The sequence below is a fragment of the Anas acuta genome, chromosome 6 (genome assembly GCF_963932015.1).
Source record: "Anas acuta chromosome 6, bAnaAcu1.1, whole genome shotgun sequence".
Classification (NCBI taxonomy): Eukaryota; Metazoa; Chordata; class Aves; order Anseriformes; family Anatidae; genus Anas; species Anas acuta.
This window is the reverse complement of record NC_088984.1, coordinates 2,405,237-2,432,074: the sequence shown is the minus strand read 5'-3', so window position 1 is coordinate 2,432,074 and position 26,838 is coordinate 2,405,237. Positions and strand designations below refer to the sequence as shown.

At 41.2% G+C, this 26,838-nt stretch overlaps 1 protein-coding gene across 11 annotated transcripts in view; it reads left to right on the top strand.

Moving 5' to 3' along the window:
- Positions 1-26,838, top strand: part of LYPD6B (LY6/PLAUR domain containing 6B) — a 42,136-nt gene that overhangs the window by 10,724 nt on the left and 4,574 nt on the right. For 5 of the 11 annotated variants that reach the window (XM_068687008.1, XM_068686999.1, XM_068687002.1 and 2 more), the window contains 6 exons: positions 9,126-9,273; positions 17,706-17,806; positions 22,774-22,870; positions 24,174-24,327; positions 25,478-25,576; positions 26,375-26,505. In XM_068687008.1, coding sequence (XP_068543109.1) covers positions 24,213-24,327; positions 25,478-25,576; positions 26,375-26,505 — 345 coding nt within the window. In that variant the 5' untranslated portion in view covers positions 9,126-9,273; positions 17,706-17,806; positions 22,774-22,870; positions 24,174-24,212. Of the gene's footprint in view, positions 1-4,072; positions 4,134-9,125; positions 9,274-17,705; positions 17,807-22,773; positions 22,871-24,038; positions 24,100-24,173; positions 24,328-25,477; positions 25,577-26,374; positions 26,506-26,838 lie in introns of those variants that run through there. The other 6 variants (XM_068687006.1, XM_068687010.1, XM_068687003.1 and 3 more) reach the window with 6 other exon arrangements.

Genomic DNA, 26,838 nt, shown 5'->3' with positions numbered 1-26,838 from the left:
GGAAGCAGGAATCTGCTCTGAGTGCCATCTGGAGCGAACCCCTCGGATGAAGCCCTCGAGAAGGGCTTGTGACTACAAGTGAGACTGAGCTGGAGATAGGGCGGTAAGATGCTGGGGCCTGCCAGAGCTGGGCGTGCCTGAAAGCACAATTTCACGTGATTAGGGAATGGAAAACTCCAGGATCCTGCTAGGAGCTGAGAGGTGAATGTGGAGATTACCGTTTTTCAATCTATTGTGATTCTTCTCATGTTTTTTGGAAGCGTAAATGGCATTTGTGGATTTAAAGGTAGGTGCTTGGAAAGGCTGCTGCCTGAGCTCGATGCCAGCCCATCGCATCAAAACCAGCTCAGCTCCCTAAAATCCTATCACGGAGATAACTGGTGGGGGTGAATCTGCACATAGGGAAGCCACACGCTTTATGGCCAGTACCAGTTCCACCACAGGAATGGCTCAGCGGGAATTTGGTTTTGATTTTTTCCCCGGTCCGTGTGTCAGCGAAGAAAGACTTCATATTGAAGGACAAGCAGATGGTGCCTCAATGCATTTCCACAGCCTGAGAACTGACAAAGATCACCCAAATGCCTCTCTCTGCTGGACGGGTTGACCCATCAGTGCAGCGACCAGTGGTTTAGGAAGCTGCAATATTTATATTCAATATCTTAATAGCAAAGCCTGAGGCTGCGAGTGTGTCCTGCAATGCAATACCCACCTGTATGCCAGCCACAGGGGAAGTTCATTGTGCCTGTAGCTGTAATAGTGTGTTAAATACCAGGGTTATTAATCTTTCCTCACCTCAGAAACATGCACCCCGTGTATTAATGCGTTTCTCTGTGAGGTTTAATTGCTCAGACTTGTAACAACTCAGAACTTAAGATCCTGTTTCCCACTGCGACTTGAGTCTTGGGAAATGGATTCTATTTAAAAGCAGCAAATTCTTGTCTTTTTTACATTAAATTTTCAGTGGCACACAGAGCTTCATCTGCGTTTGCTCGGAGGGACAGTAGTCAGGAACAGTTTTTGGAAGGTGCATGATGATCATCGCTCTGCAGTAGTGCCACTAGGTCCGGAGTTGCAGTGAGAACTGAATCTGGCTTGTCCTTGTATCGGTCTGATCATGCCATAAATGCAATGAATGTATTCCACTCGGTGGGACAATCTGTTAAATCCAACGGGCGGGCCTGTGGCAGCGAGCTTTGGTGGTCTGGGATCTGAGTGAGGATGACTAAGGGAATGTGCATGTTAGATGAAATTATGTTTTTGTTAATCACTGTTTGCTTGTATGACATACGTCAGCACCAGCCCCGGAGGTAAGGAGATGTTTTATAGATGAGTGGAGCCTGAGCCTCAGACGAGGGCAGCGCTTTTCCAAAAGAGGTAGAGCCAGGAGTGACGCCGAGACGGGAACTCCAGGATCCTGCCTTCCTGCGCTTGGCTCGATCGTGTCAGCACCACAGTCACTATCTTAAACAAATTACTGCAATAAAACACCTCGGTGTTTATCTTCACATAGTAAAGAGAGGCATTTCTTACAATAAAATACGACTCAACCTGTAGAGGAAATAATAGTCCCTAAATTAGCTTCAGATGAAGGCAAAATATCTCTCCTATTACACGCTGTTGGCTTTCGCGTTGCATAAACTAAAAGTAACAATGAATATTTTTAATTTTTTATTTATTTTTTTAAGATTAGAAGAATTTTAAGAAGGTTATGAGAATCAATCTGTCATCGTTTGTCTTCTGAGGAATGCATGCAATGTTTTTTTAAAAAAAAGGAAAAAGAAAGAAAAGTAAAAGGAGAGGGTTTTGTTGAATGACGTTGATCTGCTTTGGAGTTCTTGTTTGTTTTTCTGCTCATTAAGCTCCTGACATTGAAACGGACTTGAAAAGGCTGAGAACTCTGACATTCGATGTAGATTTCAGGTATGTCATCAGCTCCAGTAATATAATATATACTGAAGTTGATTTTTTTTTTTTTTTTTTTTTTTTTTTTTTTTTTTACAGCAAGAGCTAATATTTGGAAGTATTGCTTTTCTTCCGTGCTTCTCTTCACTTTGAAGTGCAACACTCAGTGTAATGTCAGCAGGCTTACAAAACAAATTACGTGCATAGTTTCACTTAATTTTTGAAAATTACTTTAAATTCCTTTAGCCTATAGCAACAATACTCTTGTGGCTCACCGCATATTGTTAAAAATTGGACAGGGCAGGAATGTGTGGAAAACTGGAACCCATTTGTGAGGAGTTCAGGGTCGGGCTGCTGATGCACCCCATACCTTCTGGAAATGAAGGTGCATGGGGCTTAAGTAGATTTGTCTCTTTTCTGGCAAATGACACGTAACTCGAGCTTTTCCTGATCCATCAGCACTGCAGAGCTCTCTGCATCCATAATCATGCTCCTGTGTTGCAAATAAGCGTTTCAGTTTATGAAGTGTATATTTTAGTTATTGACTCCTTAATCCTTGCCTAAATGTGCAGGTGTTCTGGGATGTGAGTGGTGGGGAGAGAATGAAAAGACCCATTTGTCCCGAAATGGATTGTGCAGGTCTTAGTATTTTCAGCTTACCTGGGTTGTTGCATCCTGCTTGTGCTTGGCGATGTTTTCTTTTAGGTTTCTGTTGATCTCAACATTTTACATACTTTATGCTTTCATCACTTTAAAAAAAAAAAAAAAAGGCAAGTATTTATTCCTATTGCTAGGTAACTGAGAGCAGTACTGCTCTGAGAAGAAGGCTTTTTTCCAAATGTGGTTGCAGGTTATGAAAACAAAGCAGTCATTCCCCAGGGATTAGTTGTCCTGCAAAGACTTTTCACCATGCTTCAGCCTGTGGTTTCTGCCCTCTCAAAGTGCCAGGAGTTGATGTGAAACCCTGTGCTGCTGCCACTGCTTGTTTAGTGTCATCGTCTTCGTTTTACTCGTCACAGACAGGCCGAGAAGCTGTTTGTTGCAATGTGTGGGCTTTTTCTCCAAGCCTGAACAATTGTTTGCCTAAAGCGAGCATTAGATACCCTGTCCTACTGGGCACAAAGCGAGTATGCTACCTCTCTCATTGCACAAAGGGAAACATTTTCTCGTGAATTCTCATTATTTTCTGCCTGGTTCCAGCTCAGAAAATGAAGCACTTGCTTAAAATAATAACCAATAAAAATGTGGGCTTCAAATGAAAGCAAAGTTCTGTTTCTGGGAAAAGAGGGTCCTTGTGGGACGTGTTTTAAGTGCAGAGTATGACCTACAGGTGTTGAATACACAGTAATTCCACTTGGCTTTAGTTCATTAAATTAGCCACCCTGCTTTCATTAGCTTGCTGGGAAAACTGCAAATGCATTGGTTTGTGTCTCCTCAGCAGTTTAGCAGGACGGTGATTCTTAGTGGACTTCAGGAAGAAGTGTCTATCAGTGTCTATCATTAAACTCTGCCAAAAACTTATCAGGTGCTCCATAATGACCCCCTGTCTTCTGGAGATGCTTTGGAATGGTAAAGAAACTGCTAACAACTACTGACTCTCATTTCATAGTGATCATTGCAAATGAGAAAAACTTTTTCTATTTTTATTTTTTTTTGTTTTGTTTTGTTTTTAATGGTTTCATCTGGTATATCCGAGGACACTTGTCAAATGGGATTTTTCAGGCATGGGCACTTAAAACGTTTGTGTGTGGCAGGTATAGATTTGTCACTATTACATTTCCCAGATGTGGTGTGGTTTTGGGATATGTTGGCTTTAGAACTGGTGGTGCCCTCTCATGGTACAGCACTGTGCCAGCTCAGTGAACTTGGTAGGGGAATTTAGTCAAAACAAATAGATAAATAAACCTAAGGGGGTGTACATTCTGTGCCCTTTTGGGAAAGGGCACAGCAAAGAAAATCTGTCACGATAAAAATTGTCATTGGTGTCACTGCTGGCCTTCAGTCCTTCTCAATAAAACAGTCCATTGGATGCAGCATCTGATAGGGAAGATTCATGGGACAAGAGCCAGGCTCCAATGGATAATTGAAGTTCAAATATTTCACTGCATATCTCACTGGTAACTATTTATTTGACCAGCATGTACTTTTCCTAAATCCTGCCACAGCTTCATCAGTGCTGGTCTGTCCTAACAACTGCGTACCTACGAGAGACCTGAAGACCAGCTGCTGTGGTAAGAGGGCCAGAAGTGATTTTTTTTTTCACTTTAAATTTCTTCATTTGGATAATCAAATTTAAGAGATTCTGGTGTGGTACACCCACGTATAAATGCATCATTTTTCAGTACAGACTGTCTTGGTTTTTGTTCTGACTTGCTCCCTCCAGCCATGCTTTCATAGCCACTCACTGCCTGGGTTTCCTTGCCATTTGTTTCCTTCGTATTGTTACGGGTTGTTGATGACTTATATCATCTCCCTTATATCAAGTGAGAGTCATCTTCATGTACTTAAAAACTGTGCCTAAGAATATTCCTATTGTTTCTTCCACTTTTTTTTTGGACTCCAGATTTATGGAAAACCGCTGACATCCTCAAAAAGGAATCTCAGCTGTGTTTCTGTGCCCAGATGCTAATCTGGTCGATGGGAACAGTTTCAGGTTTTTTGTTTGCTTGCTTCTTTCCCACTTTATTTTTATTTTTTTTTGCAATTACTAAGGTTGTTACATTCTCGAATTCTTGGATATTTGAAGTTCCTTAAGCTAATTGTGAGGATCCTGTTCAGAACTTTATCTCTGCTTATCGTTACCTTTGTACATTAAATCACTTCTTCATGGTGACTTTACAGCCTTCCCTCCTCTATTGTAGGAGTAAGTCTTTCACGCTCTTTGTTGACTGACATAAGGCGAAATGAAGTTTAAAATATTATTTTTAACGTGAGAGTAGGATAAAGGAGTGGTTAGCATGACTTACTCAGGCTTATCTTCTTTATGCAATTAGGTAGACACATTCTGTTCTAGAATTTTATTTATTTATTTATTTGAAGTTAGATTCTGGCCCTATAGAGGTTGATGGGGAATCTTACTGTTCGTTTCAATGATTGGGAATTAAAAGAGTCAAAGACCCTTTAACTTTCCACATATTTGTGTTCTTAGAGTAAAAATAAGATTATTTTTTTTTTCCCCAGTTTCTCCTTTCCCTAATGTTTTGTGTTTTATTTCTTACCCTTTTCTGTTCAAGGTTCATTTCAGTTCTAAAATAGAAAGAAAATGGGGACGGGAGCACAAAGGGGACGATGTACAGCAGCTCGGCCCTACCTGCTAACAGGTGTAAGCTTCAGCTTCAAGGAGGCGATTCACTATTGCCTTCTTTGTAGTTTCTGTGTAAATTCCCCTACGTTTATATTTTTTTCGAAAGGTGCAAGGGTAATTGAGGGTACTCAGGGTGAAGTAGTTAGCAACAGGCACTGCGGCATGAGTTAACAATTGCATCTTCAGTCAAATTAAGACCACTTCAAAATAGTTGTGGTGTAAGAGGAAACATTTGGAGGGATACTTCCCACTGGGGAGAAGCAGACCTGCTGCGTGTGCCTGCCTACTCTGCCCGTGCCTTCTTCATGCACGCATCCCCGGGGAGCCGGGTGAAATTTTCCTAATTGCTTGGAAGTTGTTGTACTTCTCTGTGAATCCTTCAGTTCTTGTTTTGAATGGCCCTCATAGGCAAGCCCCGTTCTAAAAAGTGGTTGCTCCGGATATCCACCCTGTATAAAATGTGTGTCTGGGTTGGCTGCTTCCCCAAACCTTTGGGGCACTGTTGTGCTATTGAACCAACATTTCTCTCCTGTCTCCATTCTTTGTTTCAGTCTTCTTGCCTTACCTGGCTGAATAGTACTTCCTTGCATGTGGACTAACGACAATAACCACGCTCAGCAACGATTTCTGCAGTATAATCAGGTCAAAATCACAAGCCTGGGCCTCACAAAACTGTTTATTTGGGCCTACTCACACAGCCTTCCATAAATCTGCAACCATCGCCCCGTAGGCTTCTGTACAGTGCAATTTGCATTCATCTGTGTCTAGCATTTATATCACCTAGGTGTCTAAAGGCGGGCATACCTGCTGAGCATTTATTGATCTATTACCAAAGCACGCGAGGAATGCGAACCGGCTACCCAGGAACCGGCTGGGAACAGCAGGGAAAGCACAGAGTTTATTTTAAGGCAGACTGCTTGGGGGGTGAAGTTCACAGGTAGCTTTTTGACAGCATACAACAGTAACCACGTTGTCTGTTCCTGCTCGTTCCTGCGCTGTGTTTGCATAGGCATTTATACAGCTGCAGAGCAAACAGCCCGGAAAGGTAAGGCAAAAAGCAATCCCATGGGCCGTGCAGCGACCCCTCTCCTCCCCGCGGCCATCCTGGCTCTGGCACGGGGCTGAGCCCGACTGCAGGGGCTGCAGTGGCCGTGGGATGGCTGAAATAATGTGTGGTTAGCACGTTAAATAACGTGTGGTTAGCTGCGTGCAGCTCTGGGTCCAGTTGGGAGTTCGGCCGGCCTTCGTGGAGTTCATCTTTGGAAAGCTGTGGGAGACTTGGGTCTTACATTTCCTGATAGAAAGGATTTATTTTTCCCCCCCCTGCTGTACAGATGGTGTTGAGAGTGCGGCGTACAAACAGAGAATAACATTTTGAACTCTTTTTTTTCCGTTTTGAATTCTTTATTTTTCTTCCCTCTGGTTTTATATTTGGCTTTGTTGGGTTACGCAAAACTAGATCCACTCTGTATTAAGACGCAAGGATTAAAAAAAAAGGGGGCAAAAAAACCCCTAGAAGAGTGTCAATACATTTGCAGGCTGGTTGTTTAGAAGTGGAGGATGTCTCAAAGGTTTCTGTGCTGGAGACTGGAAAAAACCGTGTCAGCAACATAATGGGAGAACGTGTCACGGTCGTACAAGGTACACAGCCCAGCGTTAGTTTCTTAGCAGCTGTGACAGTTATCATGATAACTAAAGCCTTGAAACCCCTGTTCAGCATTTTTACAAGCAAAACCCTAGACTTAAAGTAGACAACTCTGCCAACAGTCATACTTTTGTAAGTAAAGGGATTATGAAACATAAGCGCCTGGATGCCGATTTTTACGTTGTCTGTCAAACCTGAATAAGCAGAGACTCTTGAGCTATATTGGTTTTTACACTTTATATGCGAGAGTAAGTTTAGGGTGACTTTCAGAATGCAGGGTATGTAGGGTATGTTCCTGAAAAGAGATTTTTAACAAACCCTCACAACATCTGGTTTTCAACAGCAGCTAAGCAGAAACTTCTAGCTTTTGACACCGGTGAGTTGTCAGGGGAATTCGATCCACTCTCCCTAAAATGAGAAGCTGTTCCTGGGTCGTGTATAATATTTTGATGGTATAAGGAGGAAAGAAAAAAAAAAAAGAAAAAGATTTTGGCCTTACAATATGTCATTTATGTGTTTTGCCAACGCAGGACAGAAGTTCAGCACAGGCAAGGGTGGTGTGGTCTCTCCTGACCTTTCTGGAGGTGCAGTCCCAATGCAGTTCTGGAGGTGCTGCTCGATGCCAGCTTGACCGTGTGCCCAGGTGGCCTCTTCTCACAGATAACTGGAGATAGGAGCAGAGGGAATGGCCTCAAGTTGCACCAGGGGAGGTTCAGGTTGGAAATGAGGAGACATTTGTGCTCAGCAAGAGCAGCCAGGCGTTGGGACGGGTTGCCCAGGGACGTGGTGGAGTCACCGTCCCTGGGGGCGTTCAAGGAAAGGTTGGACGTGGTGCCTGGGGACAGGGTTTGGTGGTGACATTGGTGGTAGGGGATGGTTGGACCAGAGGGTCTTGGAGGGCTTTTCCAACCTTAATGATTCTGTGATTCTGAGATATGTGGAGGACTGCGGCGGTTTTGGTGGTGTCGTATTTTGGCATGTTATATTTGCTGTCTCCACGGAAGTTACAAAAACGAGGCTGAAAAGATGATGTGAAAATTAATGACATCCTTCTGCTCGTGCATGTTAATGCTTGGCAAGTAATAAACCCTTCGGAAGCCTTGAGAGCTTCTACCACCCGTGTGGGTGGCGCGGAGTTATTTCAGACATTTTTACTATCCTTTATCACCTAAGTAGATGTGTTGGTTGATGTTGGTAGCATGCCTCTGTAGTGACAAGTGTTGAAAGGAAGATGAAGAAATGGAGTAAATAGTTTCCAAGGCTTGTGATCTTTTTCTTTTCCAATTTCTGAGTTGTACAGATCTCTCAGCCTTGTGTTTGTGATTCAGAGGTGTACAGATGCCCCCGAGAAGGTTACCTTGTCTTGGCTTGGGTAGCAGTTGCTTTCAATTCAAGAAAAAATTTCTAATACAACTTCCCTTTGGGTTCATTTACACATATCACAGCAGTCTGGCTTTGTAGTGGCAGGACTGTTATTGGTGTTATTTATAACAGTTCTCAATGGTGAAATAAAGAGAAATGACAAAAACCTTTTTTTCTCTTTATGGTGCTGGTGTAGCAACGTCTCTACTGCGTCTTTATCAATTTATATTGGTTCTCTAAGATAAATAATAATTTATACCTCATACAAACTTAAAACTTAGCCAGAGTACTCTGAGAACGCAAAATAAGAATGATAACCTATTTTTTGAAGAAATTATCTTTGCTTTCTTAATTCCATTAATGTTCTGGATATGGAAAATGCATTTGCTGAAAACACATGAAGTACCTGACTCGTGTCATTCCTTTGGACATATTAGAGTCCTTAATGCCATAATCCAGAAAATTCCATAATCAAAACTTCTGCTCAGTTTTCTGCTCAGTCTGCCCTGTATAATTTTGTGTCACAAAGCCTTGGTATTCCGAGAGAAAATTAACCAAACACTGACTAGGTTCAACCTTGCTTAGCTTGCAATACGGACACAGTAATGGGATGCAAGAGTGAATACAAATGCCTGTGGAGGAAAATGTGTCCATTAAACCTGCAAATTCAGTGTTGCTGGTCTTAAAAACGTTCAGGAAAAGGTGAAGAGTGTTTTGCTGAAAGGTTGTTTTGGGAACTGTTTAACCTTTGACTGTTTCCAGCAATATTTAACTTCAGAGTGGAAAAATCAGTTTCATGTGTATTAAACACAGGTATTTCATTAAAATGCTGTTGATATATATCTTTTTTAATGTTGTTCGGATGACGAATTAGTCAGAAAATGCAGACATGTGCCTTTCTATTTGTTTTAGGTAGTGTGGATGGAGTTCACAGGAGATGAACACGAAAGACCAAACTAGAGGATGCCTTTTGTAAGAGGAGCTTCGAAGAGCTAACTGTGAGGATCATAACCAAGTTATAACTGTGGAGGGGGCACAAAGTGTTTCTTCAAATTAAAACGTAAGTAATAGAAGTGGGTGTTTCAGGAAAGGGGGGAGAGAGCATGGTCCTGAAAGTCTCAATGAGAAGAATAAAATTTCAAAGGACGTTGTTTCCAAGTACACCTGTGAATGCACTCACTGAAGGCAGCGATTTAGTGGTTGATAATTCAGGGATGAATTCCATCTGTTTTCTAGTGAATACAGCTCCGGACAGCACCTTTAGCTCTTGTTTGCTACAGAGTCCAACTTCCAGCCTTAAACATTCTGCAATTTTTGTGGGATTCTGAGTTGGAAGGGATCCATGCAGATCATCGGGGCCAACTCCTGACTGCATGCAGAACAACAGAACACTTAAACCACGTATGTAAGGGCGTTGTCCAAATGCTGCTTGCACACCAACAGGCCTGGGGCCATCTCTACTTCCCTGGGGAGCCTGTGCCAGTGCCCGACCACCTTCTTGGTAAAGAACCTTTTCCTAACATCCAGCCTGAACCCTTCCTCACAGCTCTGTGCCATTCCCTCCCTCCCTCCCCTCCATGAGGGAGCTGTAGGCCGCAGTGAGGTCTCCCCTCAGTCTTTTCTTCTCCAAGCTGAACAAACAAGTATCCTCAGCTGCTCCTCATAAGTCATGCCCTCTATTCCCTTGTCCTCTTCATGCATATATCCCATTTAATAGGCACTCACAAGAGGCTCATTCCAACCTCTGTGCAAGGCAGCTTTCTGAGCCCTGGAGGTATTCATGATACAAAGCAGGAGAGTTTTCACGTGGATGGGATTCTTAAGCTGTATGTATAATTAAGTTGGGATTATTTTTTATCACTCCACCCCTCTTTTCCCCACCCCAGTCTTTCAAGCCTTTGAAGAGAGGCCAGCCTTCTGGCGTGTCTGTCATAGTTCTCCTATTTCTGGAGTGCTTCCAGTGTCAGAGATTTCTGACAGGTTATAGAATTTTATCAAAACGGGACCACAAGGTGATCATATCAGCAGAAGGGCTGCATCTCTGCTCTTCTCCGTGTCACCAGAATAAAGCAGACACAAACATATATAGTCTCCAAGCTGGAAGATGGAACCTAAATTTGCTGGGATGGGCTGTCTTCCTCAGATGTGTACGTGGGAATGTGGATGTATTGTTTGAATGTGCATGAAAGCGTACGGTAAGTGTTTCAACTTTCTTTTGGTGCTGTATTGAAGCTGTCAAATGCTCTCAGTATGTTACAGCTGATGCAAGCTAAGGAAGATCCCACTTATTTTTAAAGTTATTTATTCAGAGCAGCCATGGAGGAAAAGAGGGATAATGTCTTTGGCACAGTTTTCTACCAGTGCTAAATTCTGACCAGCTATAAACACTGAGCACCCAGCCCTAGCTGGATTGAAGTGCATATGGGTCCCTGTGTTCATCAGCTGGACGCTTTTTCTTCTGTTCTGTAGGAAGACCCATTTGTACTTAATTTTTCTGCATTTTTTTCTGCAACTGTGGGCAAAATAAACCATTTTCTACAATAGGTGTTTGAGCTGGTTGATTAAATCCCAGCTATTTCTGTTCTTTAAGGAATAGAAACAATTACACTAATTTGTGTATGAGCTTTTCCAATACAGCACAATATTTAAGGCTTGACTGTGTGTTTCAACAAACTTGCTTCCTTTGTGATTAAGTGTAGAATTGAATTCATGTCTATAAGTCTAAAACATTTATGACTGTCAACAAATACATCCCAGTCTTTCATGGGCTGATGTATTTAAGGAATGCAGTATAACTTTTTATGATGGGAAGAGGAGAAGGCTAGTGGTTTGACTTACATGATAGAAATTTGTAGTAGAGCAGGAAATTGGGCCTGTATTTTCCAAATCTTAGGCTAGTAATAATATGTTCATTTTTCCTTGTTTGATACAGAAATAAATGCCCAGTTATTGATTTTTTTTTTTTGAGGGTAGTTAGGTTTTACTGTGAATAACTTTTAAAAATATTAATTCCTTGTGATTTTTTGTCTTTGGAATCCATTCTGGAGAGGCTAGTACAACAGTTAATTAGTTCTCTTGCTTCTAGTTATTGATTACTCAGACTGCTTTCAGTAATCTGTGTTTGGTTCAGTTTAACTGGTCCTTTCCATTGCCTTATCTCTTGCCTTTGACTGACTGACTATTTTATGTACCAATTATTTTTTTTTCTCCAAATGGGTAATAATGCAGCCTCATTCTTAAGGGCTTAAGCTATAAAAACTTTGTGCATAAGCTGGTGAGTTAACTTTTGACCCCATTTTGGCTAACAGTAGCAACCATCAGCAGCTGGAGAACTTTATCTTTCCAGCGCAGCTTGTGGTGCTTACACAGTGTCAGATAAGAGCTGGAGGAATTCTGGATGAATATTGAGTTGGTGCTTTGCTTGCTACAGGGAAATCATTGCTGTAACTTTGTTTTTGGATTTTGTGCCTTGCTATTGGTCTTGCTGTGCCTCTGGTGGAGGGAACCCACCGAGCTCGGTCCCCAGGCCTGTGGCTGCCATCTCCATGTGTGTTTGGTTAGATCTGTCTCAGTGGCTCCCTAACCCCACCCTTGAAGTCATCCGTGTGTATTTCAGACCTGCAATCCACCCTGCAAGGCCAGAAGGAGATGGGACAAATTAAAGGTCAGGCCCAGACACACGCATTTCTCCCGGTGGAATTACAGGATGAAGCAAGTGGGGTGATGCACGGCTAGACTTAGAGCGAGGAAACATCAAAGAGGTACTTCACACTGGTGTGGCAAGTGCAGGAAGTGACATACAGATAATAATTGCAAATTAACATAGTGCTCCTAGGCATCTGGGTTGGAGCCTCTGCCTGCACCCAGCTGTACATCAGCAGACCCGACCGGATCAGCAGTCCTCGCTGTGACTGGGAGGACCTGGGGTCATTCCTCATTTACACGCTGTCTGAGGGGCGGTGGTTGCATTTAATCCTTCATCTTCTTTTGCATTAAAAACCTGGTAAGTTGGTGGAAGGAGGTTCTGAAAGGAAACAAACAAACAAACAAAAACCAGGTGGCACCAAAGCTCATTGCAACTTCTTCCTGGCTTGCAGGAATTGAATCGGAATCAGTCTCTTTTTCTGGTCTGTGCTATCTGGGGGCAAACTGGAGGAGCACCTGAACTGTGCTGGGTCGCTGCCTGTGCCACTTATGGGTGCTGCTGCTGCTCTGTCACCTTCACAATTCGTGGGACTCAGACCCTCAGAACTGTAACAAAAACTAGATTTAAGCACGCTTGCCTTAAGTATTTATTGACTGAAGGAATGTGCGTGGGGAATATCATCAGTACTGAGCACAATAATTACCCAAATGACTCCCCTGCTTGTTTTGCTATTAGATTACCTGTCCTTCAGGAGCCAAGGGTTTGAAGAGCGAGTGGCAGGAGGCAGACAGGGAGGGAGGAAAGCACTGTCTCTTGCAGCATGCTCTACCTTGTTAAAGCTATTTCCCTCTTGGTCTAAGCTATGTTGCTTTCTGCATCCAGTTTTCATGGACATTATTATGTTTTTCCAGTAAAGTACACAGATTTCTCTTGAATACAGTGTATATTTGAGAGCCTTTTGATGCAACATCCCTTTATACTGATAATAAAAATGATTTAAAGCATCAGCTAGGAGCGATTTGGGAATGTTGTGTCTCTTTTTTCCTGCTGCTGCTTTTGAATGCCTGAAGCCCATTCATGATAGTTAAGTGAGAGCACAGAATTGCAGCAAGAAAGTTCTCTTATTTCAAAAGACTGTTGAACTTCTTTTTTTCCTGTAGTAAAGTTTATTGCTTCCTATATGTTTGCGTGCTAGTACTAAAGGATAGCTTGCCACCTGCTGTGTAATTTAGTTCTGTAAAATTCTTCAGCTTATTCTCTAAAATTTGCTGGTTCATCTCACTTCCTAGCTTCCCAGCCAATTAACTTGTCCTGGCCCTTCTGTCCATATTTTTCTTTAATTGTCTTAATAAGGTTTCTTAATGCAGCCCGTTCTGCATTTCTTTTCCCTGCTTTCCCTCCTCCTGCCTAACCTCTAGCTTTCAGTGCAATGATAATTAAGAGTCTGAAAGGATGTTCTTTTTGAGCCTTTCCATGTTTGGGGGATTTAATACTGTATATATGGAGCTCAGATGTAAAATGTGGCTCCAGGTTGACACTTGGAATACAAGATCTGAGTTGAAAAGGTTTCATTTATGTTCTTATTTTTTGTTTACATGCAGCTGTAAATCCTTGAAGTAGGTAATTAATTTTCTGTTTGTGTCAACTTCTGCATAATCCATGCAAGTAGTACATTAAAAGTGTCAGAATGGAAGTTACAAGCTGCGAGGTTCCCCCTCAAACTCTTTATTCCGCTGCTGATGTTCACAGAATACGTTCTAAGGAGTTGCTGGATGTGCAAGTAGGATATTTCATATGGATATTTCATATCTCAAACCACAATTTCTGGAAATCATCTCTAAAAAGATGCATTTCTAATCACTGGATAATTAGTGTATTGCATGACGTACATTACGAAAACGAATACAGTTAACAAAAGGAAATTTAGTATGCTATTAGCAGTAATGAACATCTAATTTTTCCTTCAGTTTAGGTATAAAACTGATTAGGTTGCAGTGTAGGTCATAAGTCAGTCTGTTTGCCTCTCTCTCCCTTTGTAATGCACCCAGGCTCATTTTAGAGGTTGCCTTTCCCTTGATTGCACAACACATACTGTGAACCAAAAAATGTGGAAGGGACAATAAAGATCAACAAAAGTCTACAGTTTCTATGAAAAAGGTTTATGTTTTTCAGCTTAGAAAAAGCACCAGCTGAATCAGAGGTGTGGCAGGCAACCAATAAATCATGGAAAACGTGGGGAAAGTAAACAGAGAATGGTTATTAATGGTTACCCGTGGTTTGTCGCAGTGCAGGGACCAGAGGCCATCAGGTGAAGCGGGCAGCTCATTTCAGAGAGAGGGAGGGAAGTGCTTTTTCAAAAGGTACGTGCTTTAGTTTGCAGTTTATTGCCAGAGGATGTTGTGACTACCAGAGCTCTAGATTGGTTCCAAAAGGGACAACTCCTGGGTTGGTCAATTAACTAACCTGGGGACGGGCAGCTAAGCACCAAGGCAAGTACGCCGTCACCGCCCCAGGAAGTCCCCAAAGTTTGCTGGTAGTTTTTTTTTCCTTTATATAGTTCGCTTTTTTTTTTTTTTTCATTACTAGTGATTTATTTTTCTTTTGTCTTCACTTCCAATTTATCCTAAGACTGGTTTGATAACAACTTGCCTGCCTAAAATACACTTAAGGTTATACAAAGGATTTTCTGAGTGACCTTATGAAAAAACACGTGGTGCCTTTGATTGTGAAGAGTTAGAATGTAAGCTCCTGTACACAAAAGGAGTAAGATTTCTGCTTTCCCTAGTGAATTGCTTTCTGTTTGGAGGGGAATAGTAGTAAGGCAAGTTTTCATCTGCATTCATTTGTGTGGATAGCTTGCTCAAATGGCATCGGATAGTTCTTGGAACTGGCCTATGCAGTATGGGAAGCACAATAAAGAGAAACAGCTACAATAAACTATTTATTCACCCTTTATGTTGAATTATGCATCTGGTTTGGAACGCAGTGTGCAGACAGTGCACATATTCTACATGTGTTCCAGCTGGCAGGCTTTAGCAATAACCAGGGAAGTCAGTTTGCTGCAATGGGTGCAGGACTGGCTGTCTGCTCCGTTCTGAAAGGGAGAAGTATCAGCCCATGTGGAAATGGGTGGGAGGATCTGAATTTAGGAAAAATTAAATAAAGAAAGAAAAAAAAAAGGCAGAATGTTTTTTGGTGTATAGTCCACCCCTACCAGCTCATAAAGCTCTGGAGAAACTCTTCTGCAAAACCACTAATGGGATTTCAGGTACAGGAACTGGCTTCTAGAATACAATTCCTACTTTTATGTTTTTACTCAGGGTTGCCATAGCTGCCAGGGACGTATCGCTTTTAGCGAAGGGGGAATTTTGTCTGCTTGATGTGCCTTTCTGTTTAGCATTACTGTTGATTTGCGAGCAGGAAATGAAGGAAACAGAAATTTTGCCAACTTTAATTTGTCAAATTAAATCCTGCGCATTACAGGCTATATGGAAAGTAAATAAATCTCCCCACCCACAGGCGTTCATATTGCTATTTGTTTCTGCACTTTCAGTTTATTTAAGAGTGTGTCATCTTTGGGGCAGATAAATGCAGAAGCAGAGAGCACTTTGTCTTTATTGTTCTCCTAATTGGATGAAAACTCTCTGTTGGGTCCGGCTATAAATTGCTTCCCACGTTGTTTTATTATTGCATTTATTATCGCATTGACTTGACTGAAAGGAGTAAGCAGCGAGGCTTTGAAATGTACATTCCTGTCTCTGCTCTGCAGGAATACCCAGAAGCTAAAGAGGATTTCTTCTCACTGAGCAGGACTTCAGAGACGTGAAGGTGGGGAAGACGTATTTGAAGGGAAATAACCTGACTGTGCTTGGAGAGTGTGAAGAAGAGCTGTAGAACAGGAGCAGTTCGGTCACATGAATTAGAAACTTAGGTATCTCCTCTAGCAAGCGGGACAATTTCACTGGCTTGCTAGGGAGTTAGGTGGGAGGTAAAGCAACAAGAAGTGGCCCTGGTTTGGTGCTGTCCCGACACAAATGACCAGAACTGGAAACGGATGGCTCTGTCTTGCGTGCTGTTCCAACTCAAAAATCCAGTGACTCTTTTGGGAAAAATACTATGAAAAAATGCTGTGAAATTCTATGCATCCATCCTTGAGAATGATGCAGAGCCCAGAAGTGGTGGGGTTTAGGATTTAGGGCTGCAGGATGGTGGAATAGAGATCGCCTTCCATGCAGTGATGTGGTTCCTCTTCTAGTGCATGGGTGTTTGCGGGAAGGGCAATGTGAGAAACGCCACCAAATGAATTGTTTTCAACTAATTCTAATTAAATATTGCTTAGTACCAAGTTGCGTTGAGAGACGTGGAAACGTTGGTGCTCCTCCTCCGGAAATTTGAGCCGTGGAGGAAGAGGAGAGTGCAGCACTTGGGTTTGGTAGCTGAAGATACGGCGTGTATGTCAACACGGCTTTTGTGAGCCCGTGAAAGGGAGCTTTTTGTGTTTGTATTGCCCCTCCCCTCGAAACGAGGGCACATCACTTTTCTCTCACACGGCAGCAGAAAGCTGGCTGAGGCTGTTCACCTAACAAATCGTGCCAAACACTGCCTGGAAGTAACAGCTCTCAGCTACCAGGAACTGGGATTTGCCTCTTGCTCTTTTCAGGATTAGAGGTGCTGATGGGATGCAAATGCCACCTTACGCTAGGTCAGATCGGATCGGTCAGCAATTTATTGTTTAATTGCTGAATATTGTTTGTTTAAATATTGTTCTGAATATTGTTTGTTTAAAGCATTTCAAAACGAACAAATGGCTCTTAAGCCTTTCATTGATTGAAGCTGTGTAAGGAATTAAAACATACTGTGTTAGTCCTCTGAGGAAAATAACGCCTTTTTCTCTTGGCCACCTTTCATCTCTTGCTTTGCAGAGTTCACGTACCCTGGATCTATCTTCCAAGTTAATCTTTAGATAAGACAAAGCTGTAAAATCTGTGTAGATAACGTTCTGTCGTATATATTAATAATTTTCTAAAAGGCATCACCAAAAGTACTCTCCTCAGTGCCAACCCGTCAGCTCACTCTTTGGTGGTCAACAAAGAGTGAAGAGTCCAGGTAGAAGGGGCTGCAGAAACCAGGGTACCACCAACAGACAAGTGGGGTTTTCATCATGTCTTCTCCATTAGTGGCTGTATCTCAAGTAGAATATACTAAATTACCAAGAAAAAAAAAAATCCTCACCTTCTGTCAAGAAGTATTCAAGCCATATTTGAAGCATCCATTCCTTTGGAGTGGTGTGGTCTTAACCTTCAAAGAGAAAAACGGGTGGAAATTGTGAGCACAATTAGAGCTCACCTACTGAGAACTACGTCTGCAAGATGAGATCGTTGTGTCAGCTTGTGTAGGGCAGAATAATGGGAATTGCTCAAATACTTGATGGGTTTTTAGCAACTGCAAGCGTCTGCCTTAGTAATGTGGAAGAGTAACGTGGAGGAGAGGGGATTTTGGGCCCCAAACATTTTTCAGAAGTGTTATCAGTGACACGATGATTAATTCTCTGCTCAGAACTAGTTATGTTGCAATGCTGCTCATGTTAGATGTGATGTATGACACTGGGCTGCAGTGCAGCTTTGTAAGCAATATGATTTCAAGCGTGGTGTTTTATACATTAACCGGATAGCTACTCAATAGTAGATCCTGCATTGACCTGACAGTAATCAGAATTTCATTCTTTCCCTAACTCCAGCATGCCTGCAATGAAAGTCAACCCTTTTTGTAGACGTAAGCACCATGTGGGCCATGGAAATAAACCTTGGAAAAGATTTCTGGTTTCAAAGTTGTATTTTTTTTTTCAGTAAGGAGTTGAACGTGCTGCGTGCTGCAAGAGGAGAGGTCCGAGGAGATCAGAAAGTTTCCAGTCTCAGGGATCGCACAGCACCAGGAAGCTGATGTGAAAGTGAGACAAAGATAGTATCAGACAAGTAGCAGCACTATACATTTCACACATTAAGCCTGCCAACATAAACCCATGGCTGACTGCGGCTGCGTGGGTTCCCCAACTGCAGCGCGGAGCAGTTGGTGCTGCTCTTTTACAAAGGTTCTTCAGCTCAGAATTTGTGTTAGTATATATGCGACACCAAACCCTTTGTAACCTGGGAAAATGGTGCAGCTGAGACTGGAGGAGAGGGCACGGACTGACCTTTTTGTCCTCATTACTCTTCCCAACCAGCTGAAGACCAACAGCAGTGAGGTAATGACCAGGAGTAAAGAAGGGCAGGCTGATGTCAGTGAATCTACCCCATACATCAGTGCTGACTTAAAAAAAAAAAGCTTTAGGTTTTCTTCCCAGGTTTATAAACTCAGCTGGTGCGTAGCTTAAATCTTAGCTTTAAGATACAGCTGAGCATGAAGCTCGTGAAAAATGGCCTTTGTGATGCAGAAAGTGTTGTACCTTCTGATTTGTCTGCTTCACCCGTGCCTTCTTAGGTTCAAACAGATTATGAGGAATTTGAGATCTGAAATAGGGCTGCATGTAAACTCCTAGCTAGCTTTTCTCCTAGCTAAATATTTTCTGTGCAAATTTTAATTTTTAATTTGAAAAAGAAAGTAGCATTTATTTTCCATGTGGAAATCAAGTAGGTTCTCGTTTTTACTGCCTGGTGTGTTTTATGTTTTACAGTCTAGAAGGGCATCTGTAACTTTTTGACATATGTAATTGTGAATATTGGGCATAGTTTGTGTTAAAATAGGATTTCTCCTGGAAAAGTGAAAAAGCATATCTCTGAGGTTGAATTTAACTCAGTGCATTTTCCATTTAATACACTATGGTGCTGTACCAAAATATTCTGCAAAATTAATGTTGTTAAACCAGTATTTGCAGAAGTGCTGTGAGGAGCTCAGCAAAAAGCCTAAAATGTTAGGTCAGCTTCAGTATCTACTGATGCTTGTGGTTCCTGCGCTGCTGGTTATAATAAAATGGATGAACTGTGAGAAAAGCATAATTCTGTCGGTATTTTAAGCTTTGTTAAGGAGAAGGAAGGGGAAGGAGAAATGCAAAAGTGTGTTGTCATAGGTAGGCAAATTGTATGTGTACAAGATGGCAGCAGTTTTAAAACAAGTGTAGATCAGTCCTTTCATCTGATTTTACTGCAAGGAAAGTAAAAGCACTGCTTATTCCTCTAATCTCTTTTCTCTAGAGTAGTATTAAGTTCCCATTTCCAGTCTTGCACAGGTGGGAGAGAGGGATTTAAAACCATTTCAGATGTGATACATAGAAGTTGTCACAAGCTGGAGTGTGAAATGCATAGCTTAACAAAGTGCAGTTGTCTGAGGAAATTCTATATTTGCAGAAGGGAATAGGAAATTTATGTCTCATTAATGGATTTTTAGATAGCATAAATTGCTTTTCAAGGATGATTGAGGATTCTGAATTTTAAAATAAATGTCAGAGCTCAAAACTTGTCTTTGCTGAGCAGTTTTGTCTATAAAAGCAACGATATGTAACATGAATTGCAATGCAGCGTTCATTCCATGGATCTCCTTAGTATGAGCCTAAAAACAAACACCTGCAAATCCTTGCAAATCCTTCACTTGAGTGGTATTGCTGAGATTTATCACATTAATTAGACATCAATTTTTTCAAACCCATTGCTGTTGCACACCTTGTGTCAGTACTCAGACACCTCCATGTCTCAGAATGTGTTTGCATCACAGCTTCCCGTGCCAGCATTATACCCCAAGCTAAATGGTGTTGACGTTACCAGACCTGTATGTGTTTTATTTGTGTAAGACCTCAGATAAAGAACTCTATAATTTTTGGTAATTAAGACCAAATTTAATGCCAGACATGGTGAAGTATGCTGTGGGTGAAGGTAAAGAAGCGGGTTTAAAATGATCTTGATGGCATAAATTCTATTTTGTCAGTGTTATTAGTTGCAGATATGTGTCAGGGTAACACAAAAACTGTTTTCCTGTGTTATTCTGTTCTAATGGTAACGTGCTACAAGGAAACTTCAACTTCTTGGGTAAGGAAAGGTAGAACTTGTGTACCAAGCAGTTTTATTTTGCAGATCTGTAATAGTATTTTGGGGCTTTTTAATCTTTTCATTTCATTTTTTCACCCTTTAAATAAATTTAAGTGTGCTCTGCCTATTTCCCACAGAAAATTAAGCTTTTCTCTCAGTCTTTCCACCTATTTATTCACTCCCTGGGTTTTGAAATGTAGTAAATGCTGGCATACAGATCAAATGAAGTGGTCTCTAGAGGAAAACATGAGAGTGGCAGTGTTTGTCTAGGACATGAGGGAGCCAAGGAGCTATTTTTCCCCTTTTAGGTAAGTCAGAGTGTCAGTTTTACCCTTTCTGACTTGAGGTAGGGAGCACCTGATGATGTCAGGTGTTATAACTTTTGCAGCCCTTACCATACATACCTTTATGCCTATGTATGTCTAACTCCTATGTCCTGAAGTGCTATTTAATAAGCTTTATGTAAGCATTCACAATTATCTAATAGCACCTGAAGATTGCTTACAAAATGACAGGAGGAAGTTTCATTTGCATTGCATATCTGATGTTAAATCTGCTAATCCTCCATCGGCTCTGCCAGGAAAAACAATGTAGACAGACTTGAATTTTATTAAAATCAGAAATCGAGCATGCTGCTTCCTACTCCTCCTTTACACGCTGCAAAATCAAGTGTCAAACCTTACAGAACACATCGGTTGATGCTGCCGTTGTCTTCATGGGTTTCTTGAAATGTGTCTAGGTTGCAGGTTATTTACAGAGCCTATGCTAACAGCCCGTCCCTCTCGGGTCCTCCTCCCTCACCCCCTGAGTGCTGTCTCCACGTTTTGTCTTGTTTACATAAGTTAATCTTCCATATAGTGACAGGTTTTTCCTTCATTAACGAGAGTTCCTAATTGTGCCTAATGAACTGTTTGCTCATACTCTGAGATAATGTTGTGTGAAAGCAGAGCAGAGATAAGAGGCTGTGAAGAAAATAAGCATTTTTAAGATTTTGGATGATATGAAAGCTATTATTATTTTATTTTTTTTGGCCAATATTTTCCCATTTTATTTGAAAATGGCTCCTGGTGCAGCTGTGTAACTACGGCTACTTCAAAGAACATCCATTATTTATTGGCCTGCTTAGCAAACAAGGACACCTTTGACTACAGCAAACTGTGAGGTCAATGTGCTGTGCCTCCCACCACCTGAAGACTAGCTTTTCTGTATTTATCTCCTCGAAAATTTTCCATTTGGCGTGAGTGTCCCTAGGGAAAGCAATAGGAACGTGGGGGAGAGGGCAGGAGAGAGCCTGAGTCTGCAGAAATCTGGCACACGTGTCCTTGTGCCTTTTATGTGCTGCCCAGGTGCATCAGGTAGGGTTACAGCCCAGTTTCCCCATAAAGACCATTTTTTTCCTCAATTGAGTAGAAACTGCGGAAAATGTAGTGAAGGGGATGAACTTTGCAACTACTGTGCACTGAAATGCACAATGCCCTGTCTTCCTACAGAGTAAATCTGAAAAAATTAAGCAATAAATGGGATTAATGTGAAAGTGAATGGCTGTATGGGGTCACACCAAGCACCTCACCGTCTTGTTTGGGTGCCAATCATGAAAAATCGATAGGCAGGGTTAGGAAAACCTCGATGTAGGGTATGGCTGCAAGGATGTCCTCCACTTCTGCGGAAAAGGAGGCACTGCAAGAGCTGGCTAATTCAGTGGTGTGTAACTATGTTTTGTATTGTATGATTGAGGCGTTTTTGGTTTTGGTTCACCACGTGAGGGGTCTCCCCCGTGTGGGAAATGAAGATCCCTTGAGCTAACCTTTGTGCACCTCTAGATGTTATCTTTTCCTAAGGCTGGCCGTTTTCATGGCAGGTATAATTTTATAGAAATATGCTAATGGTGTAGTTTGCTTCTGGTACCTATTTAATTTTGTGATTACATCAACTTGAGCACCTCAACTCATCTGGAATAATAGTTGGAGTATTAAAAGGGTTTGGTGCGCCATGGTGATTCATTCTCTTGGTCAGAGCATTGACTCCTAATAAAAAATAGGTTAAAGTGGAAGTGTGGGACTGGTAATATGGGGAATTATTGTCTAAAAAGATGTTGTCTGTGGAACTTGGAATGGGAATTCTCTGGGACAGCGGAAAAACGTCAAGTCATGATGCACAGGTTTGGGTCTCAACAAATTCAAAGCAGCATTAAGAGTAAGTGTACGCTTGTAATGGTGATGAGGCAAGTCAAGGGGGTTATAAACCATCCTCAGTCCTGTAAAATATCACTGTGCAGCACTCATGCTTAGCTGGAAAGAACTGTACCTATGTTTTACATTTATTTTTGGACTTTGCAGTGTTTTTAGGATTTGGGCTGTCGTTTTTGTGTTCCTATTTAAGTAAGGACTGAACTGTGGGGGACCTGTTTACTACATAGCTTGCTAATAACCTCAGTCTGGAGTCTGATGATCATCTTCACTCCTTTATATTACTCTGCTGCTGCTTAGTGCTTCTATTTTGGTCACAGTGTGTGTTGAAAGATTTGATAGATATCTCTAGATTACGAAATATATGTTCGTCTGGTCCCACCCAGCTAATTGCCTGAAAAATATTTTTCCCTTGCAAAAAAAAAAAAAAAAAAGGTAAATGAAAAGTACACTTCCTCATGGAAGGACTCAGTAGGCTCATTGTTTCTCATTGTCTTTTATAAGACTGGGGTCATAGGAAGGAGGCAAACTGTACGTCTATATTAGGACAGAGCTCATTCAGGTACTTCTTTGGGTCTTTTGTTAGAAACTCTGAAATACGGTAGTTTTTGTATCCTCATTTTTAATATGAATAAGACAAGCAAACAGTAATTAAGCTGATTATTTCCTTCAGGACAGAATTTTGATGATCAGTTGCTGTTTGTTTTCCACAGGTTCTTTCTCTTAATTCTGCTCTAGATCCTGGGCTGTAGTCAGAAGAAGTCTGGAGCATCCCCATAAAAGAGTCCTGGAGGTGCACTGTAAGTAGAGGTAAGCTGTGATGTTCTCAGTATCTACTGAAATCTATCCAGAAAGCCATGGTTTAAAAAACAGATCCTAAACAGGACGGGTGAGCTCCCAAGGCATAAAGCTGAACTTTCTCTTGATTGCTTCATAGGCAAAAGTCTTTCAAGTAATTCCTGTATGCGTCAATGGAAAAACAGGAAAAAGAAGGAAGTCCTGTGATTTCTCTGCCGTGTCTTGTCAGGAACATTTTCATTTCAGTGTTGGGAACCGTTCAGAGCTTCCTGCATGGCCTAGCGTACGTCAACATGGTGCAGGGGGATGCAGAGAGATTTCTGAATGAATTCACCTGGAACCGCAAAGCAACGTCTCAGGTTTAGCAGGAGCCTCCTCTCGAGCTTGTTTATCCTGCTAGGAATTTGCATGGGCTGAGTGCCATTTAATATGATTCTACTTTTTAATATCTGAACTAGGTCCAGTATTGCTACATTTCACCATACAAACTTGTCTGTGTGTGTGTGTGTGTGTGTATACATCTAAATATAAAACTGACCAAAAATTTAATGGGATAGTTCTTCCTCCCGGAAAAACCTTGCCAAAGAGCAAAAAGGGCCCAAAGAAATGCACAAAGCACACCCAAAATGGTTGTCTCATCTCTCTGAATGTTCTATTTACAGTTCTCCAAAATGTGTGTATCACCACCAAGTATCTTGCTTGACATTTCCTTGGTATGCAAAGGGAATAAACCTAATTTACACTCATGATTTTTAATGCCGTGCCACTGATAAATGCACTTAGATTTAATTCAGTTGGTGTCGCTTAACTGAAGTCAACAGGCATACACTGATCTATTTCACTTAAGGAATTGGATCGGTTAAATCTTGGGTTCTAGGCTGTTCATGTTCAAAAAAAAAATATATATATATATGTTCCCACAATCTGCATTTTGCTTTGTTTAATGGTGTGTAATTCTGTCTGATTCAAGGAGGACATAAAGGATCTCTGTCCTGATGTTGATTTTTAGGAATGCTTACAAGGCATCTATCCATGAGACTGACATTGCTTGCAAGGGCAAATAGATTAAAGAAATTATGTTCTTAAATTTGTGGAAACTTAACTACTTTGTACAGGATCTTGGCCAGCAGAAGGCAGTAACTGCTCAGCTTTGGATTGTTCATCATTGTTAATGAGGTAGCTTGCATTAGCCATCTTCCCAGTAATGATTTGCAGACTGAATTTTCAAGGTTTCAGACTTGGTTCGTAGGAAGTTTGTTGTTCATGTGCTCAGTTGTTTATGATTCCTCCTAAACATGTTCCTTTTCTTTCCTAGGCCTACGAGTTTTGCTTTTCATGAACAACAACGTTCAGCATGTTGTTATTCTGTCACGCGCTGGTTGGAGCTTTTCTTCCATTCTTCGTCCTTTCAGGGAACTGGGTTTCAGCAAAGAACATCAACTTCTACAATGTGAGGCCTCCAGTAGACCGTAAGTAGACGGCTATGCTTTTCTTGTGTGTGCAATTGTAGCTTAACGTTTTAGTTGCCATATTCTTTCAGTCCTTTGTTTCTTACAGGATTTTCTTCTTCAGACATGAAATGCTAGATTTGAAAAATAAAACTATTGCTTTTTAATCCGTAGCGGTTTATTTTATTTCCAAGATTTTATGTTGACTGAATGAAAACAAACTGTTGCATGCATTGCTAAACTAAAGAATGCACCAGAGCAGTAGTTTTCACATTTTATATGCTTTTGTTATACTTTCTATCTCTGAAATGACTTCCTACAGAAAACATTATGCAATGGATTTCTTCTAAATAATACAGAACAGGTGTCTTTGTCCTTTATCTTGTTGGGGTTTTTGTAAGGGAAAGAATAGGTATGCAGTCTGCAATTAATTCAAGCTGAAGGTAATTAAAAATGTTGTGAGACCTGTGAAGCCAGTTGTCACTAATAGCATCATGTTTTTGCCTCTTATCTAACATCAGAAGTATTCCCTATACCTTCTCTTAAGGGAGAACACTTTCTTGATACAGATCTCAAACACTCTGGACAGCTAGATACGCTAGGTACATATGTGCATCTAGGAAACTGCATCTCAAGTTCATCTGTATATGTATGTCATGTAAATAAGCTTTTAAAGTAGTCCTCTTGATCCCTTTGTCAAAGGGAATGAAATTTCCAAAGCTGGAGAGCAAGATCTAAAGCTGCTTTTGAAGATGTAGTTTTTTCATCAAAAGAATCAAAAGCCATTTCAATGCAGATTGTGTTTGTGTGTCTGTACAAACATACATGCAGATGTGTTATCGTGTACATACATATAAGATGCTCCCTCTTTCCTGCTTTTCCCACCAGTGTTTAAATGGTGTTCTTGACTGTGAGAGAATGGAAAGAGGAGGAGGCGTTTTAATGATCAGGCATAGCAAAAACAGTTAAAGATACGGAAACTTTCAACAAAACTTGTTTCATAGGTTTTATTTATCTAGCAATGATGAATATGTAGGTGATTGTGGCCATTAAAAATATGTACATGCATGTAATATGTCTGTGTGTGTGTGTGCAAACACAATACTATTTTAAATGTTTGTTTTCTTTTTGTTTTAATTTGCCAACTTACTGTATTTTAATACTTTCAAAGCCACTCCATTTCCAAACAGTTTTAAGTGCTTTACCTGCGATAATGCGGTGGACAACTACAACTGTAACAGATGGGCTGAAGATAGATGGTGTCCCGAAAGTAAGTGTTTCTGCACGAAGGGGATTCTCCACAATGGTTGAATTTGTTTCTCCCTGCCTCAGCCATCTTGTAGAAGTCAAAGTGAAAAGGATTAACATACCAACACAGTGATGCCCTTATTAGTAATAATGAGTCATATGATTTTCGCTGAGGGGAGTATTCTGACCATTTCAGAGTGCAAAGCAACAGTGCAAATATTATTTTATATAGATATATGTATGTGTATGTATATAGATATATATTGCCATGTGCTTTCTAGGAATTACTTTTAAGGATGTTATTAAAACATTTAAGAATTGCCTTCCTTTTTGGTTTCCATCCCGAGATACGATTGTCACTGTAGGCTTGCGTGTGATAAGCAAGACCTGAATGTCTAGGGACCATACTTGTATGAGGGGATGATGGATACTGAGAAATGAATGGAAATATGCTTCCTCATTTTTCTTCACAGTGCTATTCATAGTAACAGTGGGAAAGGGGAAGAAATGAACTATTGGAATGAGGAAGCATGTCTGAAACAAAGAAAAAAAGAGTAGAGAAAGGAAGATAAATGTGTAGATTACAGTGCTAATTAAGTGATAGCAGAATTTCTGGAGGTTTGAAGGATCAGTTAAGCTTAAGATTTCATCAGTAATTAATTTCTTGCAAAATGGTGTTTTGATCAAGTTGAAAAATGGCTTTAGACAACCCAAGTACGTCATTTTTATGGGAACATTTTGCTAAACCGTGTGAAGATTTTTAACCCTGTAAAAGACTGCATACTGTAAGAAAATTAACATTTTAAAATTTATTTTGTAGGTACTCAGTACTGTCTGACAGTTCATCTCTTCACAGACCATGGGAAGAGTACGTCAGTCACCAAAAAATGTGCTACTGGAGAGGAGTGCCATTTTGTAGGCTGCCATCATCACAGAGAAAGCGGTCACACAGTAAGCACTGCTCTTGCTGTAGGAGCAGCACATTGGTTTTGAGGTTTCCATTTCACTTCTTGTTTTTTCCTCTGAGCTGAAGATGATGTGCCAAGATGTATTCTCCAGTACTTAGCAACAGAAATTAAATTTCACCACCTGAAGCGTAACTACCCCCTCCTTCCTCCTGTCCTCTGTGTGTGACAGCACGTAATAACCGCTTCTAGAAAAGCACCTGAGCTTTCTGGTGCACTGACAGTGTGCATCCAATGCATGCACCTTGGTTTCTGAGTAAGGCACCCAAGGAGGCTATGCAGCCTGCATTGATGCACCTGCGATGCTGTGGGTGTTCAG